The sequence below is a fragment of the Oratosquilla oratoria genome, chromosome 12 (assembly GCF_046742065.1).
Source record: "Oratosquilla oratoria isolate Oo_2021 chromosome 12, ASM4674206v1, whole genome shotgun sequence".
Lineage (NCBI taxonomy): Eukaryota > Metazoa > Arthropoda > Malacostraca > Stomatopoda > Squillidae > Oratosquilla > Oratosquilla oratoria.
Window position 1 is genome coordinate 31,187,135 of NC_134788.1, and position 17,497 is coordinate 31,204,631.

Consider the following 17,497-nt stretch of genomic DNA (forward strand, 5'->3'; position numbering starts at 1 on the left):
AATACTTCTGAGGTACTTTCATTTTGAGGAGGGAGTGCACTATGTGATACTGGACTTTTACGGTGACAGTAATGAATCATCAGTCCATAAAAAAGAAAAGAAAAAAATACTATCTAAACTAGAGGCGTTAGGTCTGGGCCTGAATAAACTGCCTGCACACATTACTGACAATGCAGAAAGTAAACTATGGGAAGTACAAAAGTATTGATAAAAAATGAAAATGCCTCAAAAGAACATTATTCCTGTAAACTGTCTGGGTCATGTTTTGTACAATGCAACAATATTTGCTACTGGTTAATTGGAAATTGATGCTGAAAATATTGTGCTCAAATTGTATGGCCATTTCAGCACATCAGCTAAAAGAACAACAGTTAAAGGAATTCTGTGAAGTTGTGGAGATTGATAGTTGCACTCTGTTGTAACTAGATGGTTTTCTCTTTTGCCAAATATTGACAGAATACTTAAATTATTTCCAGAGCTTAGGTGAAGAGGACTGCCCCAAGGTACTATAGAAGTGCTTTGGAGATGAAAGAAGTGCCTGTGAATCATCAGAGATTTATTTCTTCTTCCTCAGCCACACTCTGAAATTGTTCTGAGACACTATTGAAGCACTAGAACCCAAGACAGCATAACTTTAGTATTCAGGCTAATGTCTGCACTAAACAAATTTGAGATTTTTTTTTTTTTTTTTTTTTTTTTTTCTTTTCTTTTTTTTTGCCTTGCAGTAAACACCAAACCATTTTACACAGGATGTGTCTAAAGAATGTAAAACAGACTTCATTTTTTTCTATGAAAGAACTTTAGAATACTTAAGTGACCATGGTGCCACATAGACATGAGTGACTACTGTAACAGGCGCCTAATAGGAATAAGACCCGTAGGCATGACACGCCCTGTCGGTGACCCACGCCGATAGAGTATTTTAGATTTCAAGCGCACAACACACGCCACCGCGTATTCGTCACTGAATAAAGTAGTTACTTAGTAATCTTCTCTTTCACTGTCGTCCCAAACCCAACAGTTACGAAAAATAGAGAGGCAAGATGGCTGATCATACCACAGACAAGATGTCAGACGGTAACCATGACGACAATGTGCTCACGAGCGGTCGAGCAGAAAGTAGATTACGTGACGAAGGGAGGGAGGAGGAAAACCTGTACAATCCTTACCAAGAACCAAAGAAAAGTGCCAAAACAAATAAATAAATAAAGTAAAATGAATATATAACCCTGAACTATCGACACACAATACTTATTACTATCTTTGGCTGCATGTTATTGTGGCAAAGTAGCATGCAGTTGATACTTTAGGGTCTATATGGGGCGCCCCTACGAACCAGAGTCACGCATCATTTTGTCTATGATAGAGGAAAACTTTGCTCATAGAGAAATGATGACACTTTTATACTACGACTGTCCCTCCGTTATGCTGTCCCCCAACCCCTTGTTGCTGTCCTGTACCATTTCTCTGAGTATTCATTTTTTGTTTTCGCCGGCCCTGTGGTGGGGGGAGAGAATGCTACCACCAAGTATTTCCACTTGAGTCGTAAAAGGCGAAAAAAAAAAAACGGGACGGGGATGGGATTAGGAGTCCTACTACCTGTAGCCCCGAAAGGGGACATTCCTAAAAAGAAAAGAAAAGGCATAAGAGGGTCTGGGAGTTTTCCAACCAGTACCCTAAGGTTTGGGTCTTTTAATGTGCGTGGATGTGGTACAGATGAGAGTAAAAGGGAAAAGATAGGCAGTATGTTTGTGAGAAGAAAGATGGATGTGCTGGCTTTGAGTGAAACTAAAATGAAAGGAAAGGGCAACTGTGAGTTTGGGAGTGTAGCTGGGAGGTACTCAGGAATGAAGAGGGGACGAGGGAGAGAAGGGGTGGCTATACTAGTAAGTGAAGAGATAAGTAAGTAGTGGAGTGGAAGGAGGTTTCATCAAGGTTGATGTGGATGAAGGTGAAGCTGGGAAGGGAGATGTGTGTTTTTTTTGTTTTTGTTTTTTTTTAAGTGCGTATGGACCTGGTAGTGAGAAGAGTGTAGAGGAAAGGGAGGCTTTTTGGGTACATATAAATGAGTGCATAGAGGGATTAGGGAGAAATGTCAATGTAGTTGTATTGGGAGACCTAAATGCTAGGGTAGGAAATGAACCAATAGATGAAATGATTGAGAAGTATGTAGTTCCAGGTAAAAATCATAGTGGAGAAATGATGGTGGAGATGTGTCTTGAAAAAGAATTGATGATAGCAAATACAGTGTTTCGGAAGAAAGTCAAGCATAATTACACATGGGAGAGGGTGGTGGATGGAAGGGTGGCAGATAGAGCATTAATGGACTATATAGTGGTGACCAGGAGTATGGTAGGAAGAGTTAAGGATGTACATGTTCTAAGGGGAGAGAGTGGGGGAATATCAGATCATTTTCTGGTGGAAGGTAAATTGAGAGTAGAGAAAGAGGAAAAGGGCATAAGGTAGGGAGGTACTTCGAATGAGCTGCTTAAATAAGGAAAAAAGGAGAGTGAGGTTAAGAAGAAACTGAAAGAGGAGTGGGAGGGAGTAAAGGATAGAGTAGAACTAGGAGTGGAGGAGGAATGGGGATGGTTCAAGGAGGGAGTCATAAGGTGTGCAAAGATGGTGTGTGGAACAAAGAGGGCAGGAGGAAATAGAAGGAAGGGTAGTGAGTGGTGGGATGAGGAAGCAAAGAAATGTGTAGAAGAGAAGAAGCAGGCATTCATAGATTGGCTGCAAATTAGGACGAGAGAATCGTATGAGAGGTGTAAAGTAAGGAGAAGGGAAGCTAAGCATAAGATTAAGGAAGCAAAGAGGAGAGCAGATGTGAAATGGGGAAAGAGTATGACAGACAATTTTGTAAGCAATAAAAAGATGTTTCGGAAGGAAATTAAAAGAGAAAAAGGAGGCGAATCAAGTAGAGAAGAAAAGGTAAAAGGTGGAGATGGAGAGATGATAATGGAAGAGAAGGCAGTGAGAGGAAGGTGGGCAGAGTATTTTAGGGAGTTGCTAAATGTGAAGAATGATAGGGAGGGAAAGCTAGTTGCAGTAGGAAGCGCTAAGAAAATGAAAGTGATGAGTGAGGAAAATGGAGGAGAAATAGGGAAGGATGAAGTGAAAACAGCTGTTAAGATGATGAGAGCAGGTAAGGCACCTGGTCTGGATGGATGCCATGCAGAATGTCTGAAGAAAGGAGGTACAGTTATGGTGGACTGGCTGGTGAGGTTGTTTAAAGTTTGTTTGAGAGAGGGTAGAGTGCCGGAGGACTGGAGGAGTGCCTGTATAGTTCCACTTTACAAGGGAAAGGGGAACATGTGTGAGTGTAGTAGTTACCTAGGGACCAGCTTGTTGAGTGTAGTTAGGAAGGCTTATGAGAGGGTTTTGATTGAGAGGATTAGGAGAGGAACAGAGGGAGTAATTGGTGAGGAACAGTGTGGGTTTAGGACAGGTAGGGGTTGTGTAGATCAGATCTTTGTGGTAAGACAGATATGTGAGAAAGCTTTCGGAAAAGGTAAGGATGTTTTTTTGGGCTTTTATGGATCTGGAAAAGGCTTACGACACGGTAGGCACTGTGGGAGGTACTGCAGATATATGGGATAGGAGGAAAGCTGTTAAGAGCAGCCAAGAGTTTTTACGAGAGTAGTAGAGCTTGTGTTAGGATTAGAAATGGAGAGAGTGAATGGTTTGAGATAAAGGTGGGACTTCGTCAGGGATGTGTTATGTCGCCCTGGCTGTTCAATCTTTACATGGATGGGGTGGTGCGAGAGGTGAATGCAAGGGTAGTGGGTCAGGGGTTGGAGATGATTAAAGAAAATGGAGAAAAGTGGGAGGTGAGCCAGTTGTTGTTTGCTGACGACACTGCACTTGTAGCAGGATCAGATTGAGGAGGTTAGTGACAGAGTTTGAGAAGGTGTGTGAAAGAAGGAAGATGAAGATAAATGTGGGTAAAAGTAAGGTGATGAGATGTACAAGGGGAGAGAGTGACAGCAGGCTGGAGGTGAGCATTAAGGGTGAAAGACTGGAGGAAGTGGATAGTTTTAGATACTTGGGTGCGAATGTGGCAGGAAAGGGAGGAGTGGGGTGGAGGTAGAATGTAGATTGAGAGAAGCGAGTAAATGCCTTGGTGGATTGAAAAGTGTAATGAGAAATAGACATCTGGGAATGGATGCTAAGAGGAGGCTATATGAAGGAGTGATTGTGCCAACAGCATTGTACGGGGCAGAAACATGGAACATGAGAGAGAAAGAGAGGAGTTTGAATGTGTTTGAGATGAAATGTCTGAGAAGTATGATAGGGGTTACTAGGCTAGATAGAGTGAGAAATGAGGTGAGGAGGAGAACAGGGGTGGAAAGGGAGCTGGGAGATAGGGTTGATGAAAGAGTATTGTGATGGTTTGGACACATGGAAAGAATAAGTGAAGAAAGATTAGTAAACGAAGTTTGGAAGGCAGAGGTGGAAGGAGTGAATATGAGGGGGCATCCTAGGATGAGATGGATGGATGGGGTGAAAGGGGCATTACAAAAGAGAGGAATGTCTGTGGAGGAAGGATGGGAAAGGACAGAAGACAGGAGTAAATGGAGAGGGGTTGTGTATAGATGATGCTGTGATGCATGAGGGGGAGTGGGTGGGGGATGGGTGATGAGGAAGTATGTATGGGAAAAAATTTGACGCAGCCTGAAGGGATTTCTCCCCGTCTTCTCCTTTTCTGCATGAGGGGACGGAGAGGGGGGTCGCCGAATTTATGAAGCGGCCTTGCTGTGGATGTGCTGTGTCTTGTAACACTGCTTCTGACCCAGGGCAGTGGACAGGATGCAGGGATGACCCATCATCCAGGAGGTGCCAAGATAAGAGGGAGGGAGGAGGGTGGAGAGGAGTGGAATATATGGGAAATGGAATGGGTGGGAGTGGTTTCTATGCCTTTTTCTTTTTTTGGCTACCCCCCCATGTAGGGGGGAAAAGTGTTTGGTGTATGTATGTATGTACATATGATAATCAAGGTATGCCATGAATAGTCTCACAATTACACACACATGTATATATGTGTGTGTGTGTGTGTTTATAATATCAATTCAGTCTGTCAGTTGATGCGAAGTAGGTCATCTATGGGTTGATCTCAGGAAGGTGACCAGTGACTCCAGTCACTTGAAGAACGTCCACTGTTAGTAGGGGCGACGGAGATAGGTTATGCGCCTATATCTGTAGCCGAGTAAGAAAAGGGCACCCTAACACTGGCGCTAGTCATGGGAGGAAAGGGACATGTCGTTCACCTCTCAATCATTATTTCTTTTTGCAGTGATCGCGTCCTTTTCATTTTGGGTGGACATTTTTTTTATTTATTTATTTATTTATTTATTTTTTTTTTTTATTTAAGTAAGACCATTTATATTTTGTCATCTTGAGATGATCGAGCTGGGCAAAAAAAAAATACAACAATGACAGCCCAGCGCTAATACTGATGTTAACTTTATGTGGCAATGGTAGAATGCTGTTCAACTGCATTTTTTCCTGTGCTGCCTATTTCCATATCACAAAGCGCATGAAATTCACTAATTCTGCTTTCTTTTAGCAATAAACCCAAATTCCTTGGTCCATTCATGTTTAAATATTGTCCTTCTTTTTAGCATTTGTATGGGGACTTAAATATCCCTGTTTAATCAAAGCAAGAAATAAAGTCAACCACTCCTCATTGGTGCCTTTGGCATACTAACCATCTCAGACTGTCGTGTACTTCAATGATCTCTTGTCTTGTACACTGGAGCCCCATGCATTGTGTCCCAATGGCAGTTACATAGAATTATAATAAAAATAGTAGACAGGCCCCAAAAAGAGGGACAAATTAACCTCCTGCTTGAGGTGGTGCAAGACGGAGACCAGAGTGCTCCAAAACAGGACTGTCCTGCCAATAGGGTGTGACACCTTCCTCCTTAATACTGATACCTTGAAAGCATTAGCAAGGACATTTTTGTGGCCAGGAAAATCTTTATTTCTAATTTAAATGTTTTCATAAATAAATCCCACCTGTGTAGGTGTGCTGAAACTTCCTGGTGCACTAACTTTGCTGTCATTGTAAGTCACCATAATAAACAGTCAAGCAAGTGCACACCATTTCAAGTTGTGTATTATTACCTCCACCAAGAAAGTTTTGTTTTTGCCAGCACTTGTTGGTTTGTAGGTTAGCAACTTTACTCACATTTTGATGAAATTTTGTGCAAAGGCAGGTCACAGGCCAAGAAACTAGTTACTAAATTTTGAGGCCAATCTGGACATGTTTATGCATTCAATTTTTCCCTTTATCTTTAATTTACTACCCTGGCATTTATAGATTATGTGCAAATTTCAATGTTCTTTATGCAAAGTGGCACCAGCTATCATAATGTGGGCACAGTGAAAATTTTCAATTTTACAATCCTAAAGTTTGTATAGGTATGCACTCCCTGAATACTCTCTACTTTAATATTTTATTATGTATTTGAAATACCTTTTAGATTTGGCTTTCCATAGATAAAACAAGTCATTAGGCATATATTTTAATCATATTGTTTCTTATTTGTCACCAGTGTTGTATTTCAAGTCTTTTGTGTGACAACAATGATAGAGTTCACAAAAAATATTTAATATATATTCTACATTGATCTGATCAATGAAAAAAAGATAAACACTAATGGCTGATTATCTTTATTCAAAATTCCTTATTTTGTAAATAACTCTTAAATATACATAACAAGTCAATTACTAATTCTCCACTTGTTTAGTTCTAGCGTCTTACTCCTCATTTCTTTTCTCTTCTGTCTTTGGTATTCATCCACATTTATACTTTCTAAATTGATTGAATTTCCAAAGAATTGCCAGCTTTTCACTCTCATAAGCATAACTAAATGGCATTCCTCCAAATGGTGTCTAAATTTGTTTTATTATTTGATTCATTGGATTAATACCTTACTTTCTGTCTTTGGTATTCATCCACATTTATACACACTATCTGAATTGACTGAATTTCCAAAGAATTGCCAGCTTTTCACTCTCATAAGCATATCTAAATGGCATTCTCCTAAACAGTGTCTAAATTTGTTTCTTATTTGATTCATTGGACTAAAACCTTGCTGATCACAGTCTGTACTAGCTGTAAGGAAGGTTCCTTCAGTACCCATCAACTTTGTCATGTCACAGAACTGTTAATTCTGAAGAGCAAATACCCCCATTTGAGTAAAATTTTATATTTTTTTCTCTTACAGAGCAAATTTCAAACCATTAAATTGACCAATTAATTATATTTGTAGTATCAGCCACAAAATTGTGATATCCAAGACAAAGGGTATTTACATGATCACTACCAAATTAGAAATCATAATGTGAAATTGAGAATATCAAGCACTGACCATTCTTATAACTCATCCTCTGGGAATCTGTCCTGTAAATGGATATAGCAGTTTTCATTTTACAAATGGCTACAGATTACAAAATACAGACCAAGTCTATGTGCACTATATACCAAGCTTGGGTGTTGCCTAGTTTTATTTTTCTTTGTTTCCCTTTAGGTAAAGTCAAGTTGAATGTTGGTCCTTTCCAGTGGCTCCCTTTTCCTATATCATAATTTTTAACTTCCAATTTTTGCTTTGGCTTTCTTTTAGCATTGCACTTTTATCTTAGTATTTTTTCTGTTCCAAAGCTCTTCTAGTACCCTTTTTTCATCAGTATCTTCTTTCCTCATGTTGTTATTCTTCAACAGTAGGTCTCAGTAGGAAATTCCATTGATATCTTTTTCTAAATAGTCCTGATGGCCAGTAACTGAATACTTCATACAATTTTAATACTTTTTTTTTTCTAATGCATCAAATTCTATATACATATATCAAAGTTTTTTCCCCTTGTGAGGGCAACTGAGCCCTTGGTATATATAGAATTTATTGCTTTCTCTCATTTCTTACCGGATGCCTAGTAGAGAAATCCCTGTCAGCTAGTGGGCCTCGTCCCAACAATTTTTCTCCATTCCTCTCTATTTTGATATCTTTCCTTTTCTTCCATTTGCAGATCTTCACCTCTTCTTTCTAGCACTTCCAACACATTGTTAGTCCATCTCTTTCTGGGTCTACCAATTGGTCTTCTTCAGTTAGGCTTCGATGTCCATGCTTGTCTTGGCAGTCTCTCTTGGTCCATTCTCATTACATGTCCATACCATCTAAGTCTGTTTGTTCTATGATTTCTATAATTTGTTATTCAAAATTCCTCTCTTATTTGTACTTATCTAATTGTCCCTTTTAGTCACCTTTTTTATACTTCTAAGCATTTTCATATCCACTGCTATTTTTTTTTACTTCAATTTAGTGGTGGCCATGCTTCTGATCCATATATTAGAATTGATTGAAGTTTTATATTATACATTATGATTTTTCATTTAACTGGTATATTTTTGTCCTTAAGAGGGTTTAATGCACCAATATTTTCCTTAGATTTGTTGATTCTGTTCATAGTTTCCATTTCTTGTCTGTTCTCCTCATCCATCTTGACTCCCAAATTTCATTTCCAATACTTATATTTGTTTATTTTCTCTACTGGTATTCAATACTTCTGTTTAAGTGACATTAACTTTCATCCCCTTTTCAGTCATCACTATATCCCATATGAAGTATTCAATTATCAGGCCATCAGGGCTATTCAATTTAGGGAGGGGGGTGAAGTTATAACATGATTCTTTATTTGTATCACTTGACTGACAATTACTGGTGTCAAATACAGTACAAATGACCTCAAAACTACGTGTGAAATTATGAAATTCCACATTTCCATTTCAAAGGTCATTGATAGATTCTTAAAATCACATCTTTCTTTTGTTTTGAATTCATTATCATGAAATTCCACTATCTAATCAAATTATTTCAATTTCATATTGGAAACCTCGTGTGCACACATTTTTTTCCTTTGGGCACTAGTTGTAAAACCTGTACACACACACATGCACAAAACTTAGAGGGAACATTTTTCATCATACATATCACACTGGAATAGCTTCTCTCTAGTGAGTCACCATATATTGATTGAGAGAATTTTTTTGTGTAAAAGGAGAATTGTACAGGTCACACTGGAAAAGTTTCTCTTCTGTGTCAGTCCTTATATATTTTTTTATTTTCTATTTTATTATTCCTTTTTACCTTCCTCTGAAACAAAATCAGAAATAACACATTGGAGAGGCTTCTCCCCTGTGTGGGTCATCATATGTTTTTTGAGAATACTCTTTCGTGAGAAAGCAGAATCACACAGGTCACAATGAAAAGGCTTCTCTCCTGTGTGGGTCTTCAAATGCTTCCTGAGATAAACCTTTTGTGAGAAAGCAGAATCACAAAGGTCACAATGGAAAGGCTTCTCTCCTGTGTGGGTCCTTATATGCTCTTTGAGACGAATCTTTCGTGGGAAAGCAGAATCACACAGGTCACACTGGAAAGGCTTCTCTCCTGTGTGGGTCCTTGTATGGTTTTTGAGAGTACCCTTCTCTGAGAAAGCACGATCACAACGATTACACTGAAAAGGCTTCTCTCCTGTGTGGGTCCTTATATGCTGTGTCAGACTGCCCTTTCTTGAGAAAGCAGAATCACAAAGATCACACTGGAAAGGCTTTTCTCCTGTGTGGGTCATGATATGGTCTTTGAGAGTACTCTTTTTTTGTGAAAGCAGAATCACACAGGTCACACTGGAAAGGCTTCTCTCCTGAGTGTTTCATCATGTGCTTTTTGAGACTACTTCTTTGAGAGAGAGCAGAATCACACTGGAAAGGCTTCTCTCCTGTGTGGATCCTCAAATGCTGTTTGAGATAGACCTTTTGTGAGAAAGCAGAATCACAGAGGTCACACTGGAAAGGCTTCTCTCCTGTGTGGGTCATCATATGCCTTGTGAGAGTATTCTTTCGTGAGAAAGCAGAATCACACAGGTCACACTGGAAAGGCTTCTCTCCTGTGTGGGTCCTAATATGGTTTTTGAGAGTACCCTTTTCTGAGAAAGCACAATTACAAAGATCACACTGGAAAGGCTTCTCTCCTGTGTGGGTCCTCATATGCCGTGTCAGAATGACATTTTGTGAGAAAGCAGAATCACATAGGCCACACTGGAAAGGCTTCTCTCCTGTGTGGGTCATCATATGGTATTTGAGAGCACTCTTTTCTATGAAAGAAGAATCACACAGGTCACACTGGAAAGGCTTCTCTCCTGTGTGGGTCATCATATGCCTTTTGAGACCACTGCTATATGAGAAAGCAGAATCACACTGGTCACACTGGAAAGGCTTCTCTCCTGTGTGGGTCATCATATGTTTTTTGAGAGAACCCTTTTCTGAGAAAGCAGAATCACAAAGGCCACACTGGAAAGGCTTCTCTCCTGTGTGGGTCATCATATGTTTTTTGAGAATACTCTTTTGTGTGAAAGCAGAATCACAAAGGTCACATTGAAAAGGCTTCTCTCCTTTGTGGTTCATAATATGTTTTTTGAGAGTACCCTTTTCTGAGAGAGCTCACTCACGAAGATCACACTGGAAAGGTTCTCTCCTGCATGGGTCCTTATATGCCGTGTCAGACTGCCCTTTTGTGAGAAAGCAGAATCACAAAGGCCACACTTAAAGCTTCTCTCCTGTGTGGATCATCTTGTGATCTTTGAGATTACTTTTGTGCCATTTGAGATCACTCTATTGTGAGAAAGTAGAATCACACAGATCACACTGGAAAGGCTCGTCTCCAGTGTGGGGTCATCATGTGATATATACAAGATGAATTGTGATATAGCTGTGCCACAGACGTCTCATCAGATTCTCTTCATCATGCGATACATATAGAATCTGTGGATAGCTCTTCCAAAGAAATGGTGATAGTTACCTTCATCCTGAAAAAAATAATATATATATAATCACAAGATCGACATGCTCTTTGAAATTATGTAATACACTATAATAGGAGTGTGGATGTTTCATATACAAACCATTTAATACTCAAGTCCCTTTGTACCTAAACAGACTGTTTATACTTTCCATCACCTAACATAAAATATTTAGAAATACTGATAGATATTGCGCTATAATATATTGCATTCTACTTTTTCATTAGAAATTTGCTGGAAATTGTTCAAGAGATCTCTAATACTCAACACACCACGACCAGAATGACTCAAGTTTTGCTCTAGCTTTCTTCATCACATCACGAGATTTGGAAGTGGGGAATGGTCCAGCTGGCCACAGTAGTCATATTTAACATAACACCTTAACATTTCAAGTTTGGGCTCATAAGACCTAAATTTTCTATAGAACCTACCCTAGAAAGGTTTATGCCATTCATCTCACTCAAATAAGTGATGCAAGTCACATTGTTTAAGATACACTAGTAAGTGGTGTACCATGTTTTTGATCCAAGAAATTGTACAGGTACTTTCTAGAATTGTTCATATGGGTATATAGTAAGATTAAGTAGTACTTTTGCCCAATATTTGATAAGGAAGATGTATCTATTCAATTCCATGTAAAATGTGTGACAAATGTTATATAGGTCAGACTGAAGAAAGAAAAGGTTAAAACAACATCAGTATAGCATTAGAAATGGTCAAATGCCTAACACATTATTTGTTCATATAATCATTGCATTGATTAGGAGGGTGCCAAAGAAAGTGTTAGAAATAAGTCATATTTGACTAAAAATATAATAGAACCCAGCCTGATTAACGATACATTCATCAACAACTTAAATTTAAGTCAAGGAATGTACAAACTTGATAATTTTATTGTTAAAAATGTGGTGGCCCAAACATCCACTGCCATGAACTGTGTAGGTTAACCATGAGAGACTCTCTCACAACCTTTTCCTGTTCCCATCCATGGCTTCCCACTTTGTATACATACGCATGTTTGTATCATCATTGTATGTACCCAGAAGATGTCTAGACAAAAGTGCTCAGTCATCATTTTATTATTTCCCTTGGGGGTTTTTCTGCATACATTGGTACAGGTACCTTGACATACGTGTGCCCCATCTTATGAGATTTCTGAGATACGAGTTGTTGTTTGTTCGATTTTCTGCTTTGAATTGTGATCCAAAATTTGAGGTATGAGCTGCTGGTAGTTAGCACGTTGAACACCATAACACAACACTAGCCCAGCATCCACAGCTCACACATGCAGTCCATGTATTTAGCTTGCTGAGAAAGCATCTGTGATAAGTTGTGCTCATATTTTGTGTTTATTGTTCATCTATTTTATCAAATTTATTCCTATATGCATGGGTCCTGAGAAAGTGGGTGGAAAGAGTGCTGAGAAGAAGAGGTTGATGTCCAATGAATTAAAACATGAAATTACAGAAAAACGTGAGCATGGTGTGTGAGCAATGGATTTGGCAAGACAGTACGAGTGTAGTACCTCTGTGATATGTACCATACTAAAGCAGGAGTCAATAAAGGGTGTTAAAATAATTTATAAGCTACAGACCTCTGTCCACAAAAAGATGGAAAATCTGCTCTTGGTGTGGCCAAAAGAAAAACAGTTTGCAGGAAATACAGTGAGGGAGGCTATTTTCTGTGAGAAGGCAAGAGCCATTTACACTGATTTGCTGCAGCAGATCCAAGGCACTGGAAGAGTGGTTTAAAACCAGTCGGGCCTAGTTTGACAACTTTAGAAAAAGTATCGGCATTCCCTCCATCGTCAGCCATGCTGAAGCAGCAAGTTTGGATGCAAAGGTAGATAAGGCTTACTGCAAAACTTTTAGCGAACTGATAGGAACCACTTTGTGGAGTAGGTACACCTGATCATTGGTCCTTGCATTAAGAAGTATCACCAGGAAAATAACCTACCCATGCAAGCCCATTTAGTCCTCAACAATGTTCCTGCTCACCCACCAAATCTGGAAGACAACATCCTCAAAGAGTTCAAGTTTATTAAGGTTGTCTATCTTCCACCCAACACCACCCCTATCCTGCAGCCCATGGATTAGCAGGTGATTTCTAATTTCAAAAAGATCTCCACCAAGCATTTGCTCCACTGTTGTTTTGATGTCATGGAGAACACAAACCTCACCCTTTGAAAGTTCTGGAAGGCCAAATCATCGTGATATGACTCAAAACTGATATGGCCTGACAGTGTTACAATGAGGACCTTGACCTCTGCATGGAAGAAGCCGTGGCCTGAGGTTGTGACCAAATGGGACTTTGAAGGATTCCAACTTGAACCTGAAGTGCCAGTGGAGGAGACTGTGTCTCTCAGAAAGACCTTGGTCCTGGAGGTGAATGAAAGAGACATGAATGACCTTATTGAGGAGCACTCCAAGAAACTGACAATGAAAGAGTTAAAAGAACTACAACAGCAGCAGCAGCAAACAAATGTTTCGAGTGAAATTGATTCCAAGGAGGAGCCACAGAAGAAGAATGTTCTCCCTACAAGTGAGATAAAAGAAATGTTGGGAATATGGGAGTGACGTTCACAGTTCATTGAAAGGAAGCACCCAGAAAAAGTTGCAACCAGTTGTGCATCAAGGCTATTTAATGACACTTGCATAATTCATTTCCAAAACATTCTAGAAGGTAGGAGAAAGAAAAAAACTTCCTTGGACAGGCTTGTCTTGAAACAGCCTGCAGGTGTAAATGAGGAAATTGTGATTAAATTGCTTGTTATTTTATTAATAGTTTGGGGCCTCTGAATGAGCAAGTAGATGCTGGTACACTTGCAATTAAGGAAGATATGACTCAGCTAGGTAAATTAGAGGCCAAAAACAGATAAGATTTAGACAGCTGATAAGGATAGTGTAGGCTTGCCAACTCTGTTAAGCTACAGTAAAGGACATAAATTTTTTATTGATATTCATTTAAGAGGCTACAGATCATGATAGATGCCAATATTAAATGCAGTTCAAAATTACATTTCTCTTGCCTAAATGAAAATACAAAAACAAGAATGAGAAGACATTTATTTTACCTTAATCAAAGGATTCTAATCTTTAAAACTATATTTGCCCTGGCTTTTTGCTGCCTTCAGAAAAATTATATCATCTTTGCTGTTTTTAGCGAATTCCAAACAACTATCTTTTAAGTTAAAATGTAGGGTAATGTTGGGGATTAGTGCACATGGGGGTAGACCGTACAAGCTCCATTAAAATCAGAAAATTTATAGAAGAGCTCTGTTGGAAACACTGAGAGAGGAAGTGACGTCAGTAAATATGATGGCTGCTTTCATTCCTCCTAGCGCACCATGTATGGTTTGGAGATAAGATTTACTATTTTTGTGGCATCCAATTTCACTTGAGACATTCATATCATATTGTTTCCTTATCCTGAATGGAGCCTGATCAGATTGGTAAGGTATTGAATATGATTAGACAGATGTATGTAATATATTAAAATAAATCTAGGTTTTATCCAACATCATTGCTGTGATAATGTTTAGAAGGCAGTATGGCTAAGAGGGGGTGTAGCGTACAAAATTTTGGTGGAACTGGAACTACAGGAAGGTCGAAATGCTAGGGAAAATGTGCATTATGTTGGTAAAATCCTCTTTATCGAGGACAACACCAGCTATAATGTAAGTTTTCTCCGGATCAAGTCTAAGTTTGGTATTCCAGACAAGTTTTGTTTCCCTCTAGTAGAGGACACAGCAAAGGTGTCCAAAGAATCCTGCAAAGGTGTGTTGATGCCCCAGCAAGGGCATACTCAATGACTTTTATATATGGTAAAGCTAAATGTTCCATTGTATTCATTTAACATGAAATGAGGTTGGCCTAGGAGTGATAAACTTACAAAACTGACTTTATTTTTCCAATGTTTTCTTAAATAAACAATATTGGATGCGCACTTGTTTTATTTCACACAGCAAAATATCATTCATAAAACTTCTTATTGGTATTGCATGTAATACTGATCGCCAAGACAAGGTCAAAAAAACTCCTTCTCTGTTGCTCGTTCATTAATAGAACACCTTAGATGATGTGTTTGTTTAATTTTAGACTGCAATGTCTAATTTATTATAATTTGTAATGTTTTTGGGGGGTCAAAATAATATGTATGGAATACCCCCATAGTATGTACGGATCACCCCCACTATGAGGGTGATCCATACAAAATGAACAATTTTGGTTAAATAGCCATAAAAGGTCCCTAGTTTTGTATTGATAAATTTAGTTGTGTGTCATAGGTAGCCCATTCCTTGAGGAATATTTCTGACCAACAGCCTTATATTCAAGATTTATATCTGATTTTTCAGTAATATTTTTCCACTAATAGTACAATATACCCCCACACTACCTTATGAGTTCATTCTTTATTAATTCAACACAGAATCAGTTCCTTTCATCTCACCATTTAGATGACAGTAAACTAAAAACTCTCTCACAATAAGATGATGTTCCAAGAATTGATGGTACAAAAAAAAACTATTTTGAAAACATTGATACATTTAAAGTCCATAGATTTAAAAATGAAATACCACTTTCTGGTTGTAGTTTTTGAGCTTATGAAGAGTTCAGAGCTTTTGATAGTGTCAAAGTTTCTTTGAATTAATACTTCATCAAAAAGTTCATCCATCTTTAATTTAAGCTTTCCTTATGGCTTCAAATGTTCTACTACTACAAATTTCTGAAACTTTGGGAAATGAATGGCCTAAGAAGTTTAGGGTAGAAAAATTTGCTGAATGTTGAATCTCATCGAAATCTATTTTGTTTTTCCAAATATCTGTTAATAACATGAAAGATTGATACTACTATTACAAGTTTTCTCCCTTAGATTTCACTCTTCTGGTATTTATAACTAATTGCGGCTCGATTCTGTGAAGGGTGTCATCATTACATTGTTGTAAAATATGACATATTTGTTTTGGTTCTTCGCGAGTTCAGTTGATAGGTGAAAATGTTGACTTTCCAAACGTCCAACAGCACCTCCTTTCTTTCTCTATTGTTTTTCTTTAAATTCTTCTTGGTGGTGGTTCTCATATTTAATAACATAATTTACGATATTCTGATTTTCCCAAAATGAGGGCCTCTTTTTTTATGGAAAATTGAGTTATACATAGAATGAGGCTAATTTTACACCTTGGTCTATGGTCTGCCACTCTGTGCATTTGGTATTGTGCAGAATGCAGAGTGAACAGAGTCTGCAGTCATACAAGAAGCAAACGCTTTTGCAATCATCACATCTTGAGAGCAGGAAATTGAACTAGCAGTCAAAACGATTTCAAAATAAAGGATCAATAGTGTCATTTCAAATCTTAATAAAAGGCAAGAGCAAATACAATTGAATAAAGGACTGTCCTTTGAAATAAAGGATGGTTGGCAACCCTAGGATAGTGTGAAAGTGGAGATTAAAAACAGCACTTGAAGAAGAAAAGGTGGCACTCAATCGTTCATTGGCCAGGCCAATCCTCGATTATGGGGTCCAGATATGATCTCCATACCTGGTGAAAGATGTTCAGACCCTACTGAGGGTGCAGAGGAGGGCCACCAAATATGTACCAGAACCTGGAATACAATGATAGGTGCCAATGATTGGAGCTCCGGACCCTCCAGGACAGGAGGACAAGAGAAGAATGAACCCATTCAACTCCGATGACAAGATGTCTTGTCATTTGGTCAAATAAAACAAAAAATCATAAAACACCAAAATGTTTGATCAAACATTTTGGTGTTTTATGATTTTTTGTTTTATTTGACCAAATGACAAGACATCTTGTCATCGGAGTTGAATGGGTTAATACAGGGCAAGTGGTCCTTTTCTTTCACCCCTTTCCTCCTTTGACCTGTCTCTGAAGTTTCGTACTTACCTAACTACCGGGTCATCGGACTTCCGGATGTTCGGTGCAGCCCTAACCACTCTGCCTACAGTTTCTGGCATTCCGAAACGTACCCTCAGGAATTTTGGTTTCCCAGTCTCACCTGATGATCTTTAACCACCATGTATCCTAGTCGTATCTTCGATGTTACAACTGCCCCTCTCCATATTCACTTGTTGAGAGAAAGTATTTACAAACTGCAGGTCTCCAGCCTTACCTACATTCAGGTCATCTCTGTCTGGCTCTAGGACTCCAGCTAAGAGATTTATAGCCCTGAAATCCTTATCCTTTTCTTCTTCAATTGCTGTTTTTTATCTCCACTTTCACACTATCCTTATCAGCAAAGTCTAAATCTAATCTGTTTTTGGCCTCTAATTCATCTAACCTAGTCGTGATTTCCTTGATTGTACGTGTATTAGCATATATTTGTTCATTCAGAGGCCCCAAACTGTCTATTAAATTACTAGCAATTTCATCACAATTTTTTAATGTGCAATAGAACTTGGCTTGGTGTCCAAGTTTCTCCCAGACTTTGGCCTCGGCATCAGAAAGTTTCTCACATTTGAAATGTACCCAAAATGTGCAACATTCAGACTGTATACCACTGTCTATGTAAATATTACAATAACCACACAAATCTGACTTCTTCCTCTCCACTTCTTCGTTTATACTAGATGCCGGTGTCGCCATGCTTACCCTTTGTTTACTTCAGCCTAATTATAACTCTTC

General features: G+C 38.7%; 2 protein-coding genes across 2 annotated transcripts in view; one reads left to right on the top strand and one right to left on the bottom strand.

Moving 5' to 3' along the window:
* Positions 1-17,497, top strand: part of LOC143031247 (uncharacterized) — a 174,593-nt gene that overhangs the window by 17,263 nt on the left and 139,833 nt on the right. The gene's annotated exons all lie outside the window — the stretch shown is intronic.
* Positions 6,670-9,943, bottom strand: LOC143031255 (uncharacterized). The gene has a single exon (XM_076194851.1). It carries the CDS (start codon positions 9,625-9,627, stop codon positions 9,133-9,135), a length of 495 nt encoding a protein of 164 aa, XP_076050966.1. The 5' UTR covers positions 9,628-9,943; the 3' UTR covers positions 6,670-9,132.

What these genes read in the sequence shown, in the direction of transcription:
- LOC143031255 (XM_076194851.1), bottom strand. Translation starts at nt 9,627, where the DNA reads ATGACCCACACAGGAGAAAAGCCTTTCCAGTGTGATCTTTGTGATTCT.